The sequence below is a fragment of the Helianthus annuus genome, chromosome 2 (assembly GCF_002127325.2).
Source record: "Helianthus annuus cultivar XRQ/B chromosome 2, HanXRQr2.0-SUNRISE, whole genome shotgun sequence".
NCBI classification, from domain to species: domain Eukaryota; kingdom Viridiplantae; phylum Streptophyta; class Magnoliopsida; order Asterales; family Asteraceae; genus Helianthus; species Helianthus annuus.
Window position 1 is genome coordinate 18,559,418 of NC_035434.2, and position 5,571 is coordinate 18,564,988.

The 5,571-nt window shown below is 38.7% G+C and overlaps 1 protein-coding gene across 1 annotated transcript; it reads left to right on the forward strand.

Moving 5' to 3' along the window:
• The first annotated feature begins 803 nt into the window (after positions 1-803).
• On the forward strand, positions 804-1,808 carry LOC110887055. Its single transcript, XM_022134961.1, has one exon. It carries the CDS (start codon positions 804-806, stop codon positions 1,806-1,808), a length of 1,005 nt encoding a protein of 334 aa, XP_021990653.1.
• The last annotated feature ends 3,763 nt before the right edge of the window (positions 1,809-5,571 follow it).

Consider the following 5,571-nt stretch of genomic DNA (forward strand, 5'->3'; position numbering starts at 1 on the left):
GAAATTGCAACTTTGGTCCCTACATATGTTAATTGCCATTTTTGACACATTTAAGGTCTGTTAAGCCATTTTCAAGGCTCTACAATGATGCCTAAGCATAAGGGACATGAAACATGCTTGAAAATATGCCGGATGTTGGTTCATTTGGTCGTACGGTCACGATATTCGATTAATTACGATGAAACACGAACGAACGTGAAAAAAGATCCAAATTATGCGACGAATGGAATTTTATCATGCCAATCACTAAAATAAAATATTTTAATGATTACAAAAATTTTTGGATGTCCAGAGATGTTCAGAACGTAAGATATGTGCGTCAATGCAAACTTATGCCCTTTTTGACGCTTTTAGTCCCTGTTTGACCAAAAAGTTTATTTTAGCATACTGAACCCCTCAAATCCTATTTCTAAGCTATGTAAAGGATATTTATGGTATGTTTAACTTATGATCATGTTCCGAAATGTCCGTTACTATACAAATCGGTATAGTTTCGCAGTTTGACGAAAATAGTCCCTGTAAGCGAATAAACTTGATTTTGCAATACCAAACCCTATAAAACTTATTTCTAAGTTGTGTAATGGTTATTTAAGGTATGTTAAGCATAATTTGATGTTCCGGAGTGTTTCTCGCGTTAAACTGATTACGTTTACGCATCGGTTTGCGTATAACTCTTTAGAAAACAATATAGAGTTTGAAATTGAACAAAAATCAAAACATACAAAATATCAAACATAAATAAACAAACATTGGGGTCAAATAACATTGTTTTATTGATAACAGAACTGTTTAAGGTTTATACAATGATTACAAGCACAGATGTCACAATAGATGCTATGATGACTAGTAAGATTGAGGAGTTAAAGGAGATGATTGAGGGGTCTAAAAGTAAAGGCAAGGAACGAAGGTGCATGTACAAGGATTTCATGTTATGCAACCCTACAACTTATGTTGGTAAGATTTATCTGATAGCATGCCAAAAATGGATTTCAAACATAGAGGCAGTGTTCATACGAAGTCGTTGTGAAAAGGAAGACCAAGTGATGTTCGCTACTAGTCAACTCACCTTTCAAGAGAAAGATTGGTGGGACGCGTATTGTAAGGAAATAGGTGAGGACAAACTTCAAGCGATGACTTGGCAGGAATTCAAGGAGCCTTTTCTGAGATATCATTGTCCTCAGTCAGGCATTGATAAGATTCAGGAGGATTTCTTATGCCTCCAACAGAAAAACGAAACGATCAACGAGATAACTAATACCTTCTTGGATAAAATGAAGTTCTGCGGAGATTTTGTGAAGACGGAAAGAATGAAAATCAATCGCTATCATGGCATATTAAAGGCAGAATATAGGGAGTTTATCACTCCCTCAAAATGTGAAACTCTCGATGAGCTTATTAATTGGGCTCAGGATAGAGAACTTGGGCTTAAAAGACAGGAGGAACGTGGTGAAAATAGATCGACGGAAAAAGGGGCCAATTCAAGTCCGTCTAAGAAGGCGAAACATCAAGATCACGGAAGAAAAGATAAATCGAAAGGCGGTATTACCCTTTGCAAGACATGTGGGAAACTTCATACTGGAGAATGCCTTTTAGCTAAGAAGCGGTGCTACAAATGTGGTGATGAGGGACATTCGTACTACAAATGCCCTAACAACCCGAAGACTTGTTTCAACTATTTTCAAAAGGGGCATGTTAAATTGGAGGGTCCTAAACTTCAACAAGGATCAAAGAAAGAGGGGAAGAAGGAGGAGGGCTCTAGGGCAAAAGGGAGGATGTTCCAAATCACATCCGAAGAAGCCAATGCCTAGCTGAATGTGGTTTCAGATATCTTTTTATTAAATTCCATGCCAATTTATGTTTTGTTCAATACTAGAGCCACCATGTCATTTATTTCAAGTGAAATAGTACAACATCCTTCATTCAAGATTAAACGAATGCCGATACCTTTAGAGTTAGAAATAGCAGATAGTAAGAACTATGTATTACACAAAGTTTGTTGAAATTGTAAGTTCATAATAGAAGATGAAGAATTCGATATCGACCTCAAACCTATGGTTTTGGGGGAATTTAAAATGATAGTGGGTATGGATTGGATGGCCCGACACCATGCGAAGATCAATTGTGAAAATAAAACAGTACTTGTTCAATCTCCAAGTGGAAAGCAACTAAGTATTCAAGGGGAGAGAAATGTAGAAACGAAACTTTGTACCCTCGTTCAAGCCGTTAAGTATGTACTTAATGTGAGTAGAGCATACCTAGCTTATGTAGTAGATGCTCAACAAAGTCTCCCGAAGATTGAAGATGTTGAGATTGTGAACGAATTCAAGGATGTATTTCCGGAGGAATTACCGGGACTCCCTCCCGAACGCGAAATAGAGTTTTGTATCGAACTAAATCTGGGTGCGAAACCGGTAGCGAAAGCTCCATATAGGCTGGCCCCCACCGAGATGCGGGAGTTAATGACGCAGTTACAAGATCTACTTGATAAGGGCTTCATACGCCCGAGTGTGTCACCTTGGGGACCACCCGTCTTATTTGTAAAAAAGAAGGATGGGTCGATGCGTATGTGTGTCGACTATAAGGAACTGAACAAAGTAACCATAAAGAACCCCTACCCCTTACCTAGAATTGATGACCTTTTTGATTAGTTAGAAGGGGCAAGCTGGTTCTCGAAGATAGACTTGTGTTCAGGTTACCATCAGGTCAAGATACAAGAAGAAGACATTGCAAAAAACTGTGTTTAGGACCCAATATGGACATTACGAATTTCTAGTAATGTCATTCGGGTTGACGAACGCGCCAGTGGCGTTCATGGATCTTATGAACCGGGTATGCCGAACCATGCTAGATAAGTCTGTGATCGTGTTCATAGATGATATTCTGGTTTATTCACGAAGTAAAGCAGAACATGCGAGACACCTACGATAAGTGCTTGAAACACTTCATAAAGAAACAATCTATGCAAAGTTCTCAAAATGTGTCTTTTGGCTCAGAGAGGTGCAGTTTCTTGGCCACGTGATAAATTCGGAAGGTGTTTTAGTAGATACGTAAAAAATTGAGGCCGTAATGAAGTGGGTTTCCCCGAAAAGTCCAACTGAAATAAGAAGTTTTCTAGGCCTCGCTGGTTATTATAGAAGGTTCATACAAGATTTTTCGAAGATAGCGTTACCTTTAACAAAATTGACGAGAAAGAAAGAGAAGTTTGTTGTTGGTGCAGTCATCTGTCGTCTACGTCTTAATACCGAGTCTCGGTCTCGTTGCGGATCCGATCAAGCATGGCATCACATGTGACATCACCTTGATGACATCACATGTGACATCATCATATAAATCGATATTGGCCGATTGCATTTTCTAGTCCATAAAAGACAAAAGTGATTGTTGGTCCAATTAGAGATGTTCATTTGAAGGCCCAATAGGAGGATGCCATTTCAAGGTCCAATGAGAACCATCCATATGATGGTCCAATGAGAAGAGTCCGTTTGAAGAACAAATATAAGTTGGCCGTTTGAAGTTATGACTTCCGTTTGTATTAGTGTCCGTTTGGAATGCTTTCCGTTTGAATGTTTGTCCGTTTGAAGCATGTTCAAATGGCAGGCTGTTACTATAATAGGTTGTTGTCTAGTTCATTTGTAACGGTCAGGCAAAACGATACCGAGGTGCTGCCGGTATTTCCTCTCACTGTAAACGTTGTCAATCGAATATATAAGAGGTTTAAAGTGTAGTTCAAGCTGTTTTATAGTGCGTTTCTTAGTTTCCGCCTCTGAAACGTACGAGAGCTCTTCCGAACGACTCATTCAGGTCGAATCCGGTCCTACAAGTGGTATCAGAGCTCAGGACGAGGAGTTCTTGCCATATTCAGCTTGAAAATCTTATTTTCTACACCTTCTTTCTTAAAATCGATACTTTTTACGGTTGAAATCGGCTCAAAGTTTCACATTGTGTTCGGATTTGTCAATTAACAAATCCTTGAAAGTTTCAGTTCATAATTCGTCGAAAAAATGATAAAAAAATCCTAAAAACTTATGACCTTTTGAACGAGGTCTGGTGTTCCGTTTGAAAATCATAACTATCGTTTGAAAAAATCGTTCCGTTTGAATCATCGTTTGAAAATCAACTATTCCGTTTGAAAGTGAACATGACCGTTTGAGTTTGATCCTTATCGTTTGAAATACTATGGTCGTTTGAAACTATCTACACCGTTTGAAAAATGTTTTGAGTTGTGTGAACCGCTTGAAAGTGCATCGAGTGTATGAAATATTAAACGAGGATGTCAGTGCATGTGGTCTTATCATTTTGGGTCTCGAGATTGGATTAATAAAATTGTCAAACATAATTGCATGTTATCGAGGGAGTGCACCGATTAAATAGTTGTCGGCTGCATGTGAATTAAATAAGCCCAAGTTTCCATATACATAATTAGTTGCGGTCCAATCATAGGTTAAGGTTTGCATGTGAGATATTAGGGTTTGTCGGTTATTCATAAAAAAATGATCCTACAAGTGCAACTAAAAGGACCAATCATTTTGTAAGGTTCCGTTTGAAAAAGGCCCAATCTAGTGTCAAATAAATGATTTTAATGGTTAAATTGGTCCTATCATAATCCATTGTGTATTGGGTCAAGTGGTCGGTCACTGAGATATTAAAAAAAAATATTGTCGGCCACTCTTTTTAGTGAAAATAGAATTCAAAAGTAATCAGATCATATTTTTTGCTTCACGGCCCAATCAGAATTTAACACTTGTTAGTTGTCAGTTTAGTAAATTGTCTCGGCCCAAATTAAAGGATAACATTTATGTTTGTCAGATTGGGTGGAGTAAGCGGCCCACTAAGAATCAAAACAATCTAAAAGTTGCCGCCTCTAACCTTTTGAGGTCCAATAGTCTTTCAATATTTCTAGTCTCAGACACATTTAAAGAAAAGGTTCAATAATATTGTGACACCCCGTTGAAACGCTTTCACTTACGCTAGCTTGACAGTGGCTGCCTTAACTTTCGGGACGAAAGTTCTTAAAACTTGGGGATAATGTGACATTTCGGATTTTCCCGGACAACCATTCCTGTATTCAACCTACTTGTATATATATATATATGACTTATATATTAAATGAAAAAGTTGTGTATTGTTTTGATGTTCTATGTGATCCTTGCATTGTGTGTATGTATGATATGTATATACATATATAGGCATGAGTGTGTATTATATATATGTGAGCCGAGACCCGCAAACCCGACTCGAGACCACCCGGTCTCGAGTGAACCGTGAACAACAAAAGGGGCCGGTTGTTTGGTTTGGGCCGGTTAAGGCCTTGTGACCGAGAACCCAACCCGGAACACCCCTAAGCCCACTCGAGATCCTATATAAACCAACCCTCCCCTCCCTTAACCATTTTTACAAACACTTTCCTACTCTCCTCTCATCTCCTCTCACTAAACCCTAAAACCCTAAGATCATCAACCTCCTCTCATCTCCTCTTCCTACTCGGAACCAACCGGAGACATCAAGGCTCGTGGATTCAAGCTCAAGATCATCTTTCGGAGCTTAGTTTATCGAATTCTTGGACCACTACTT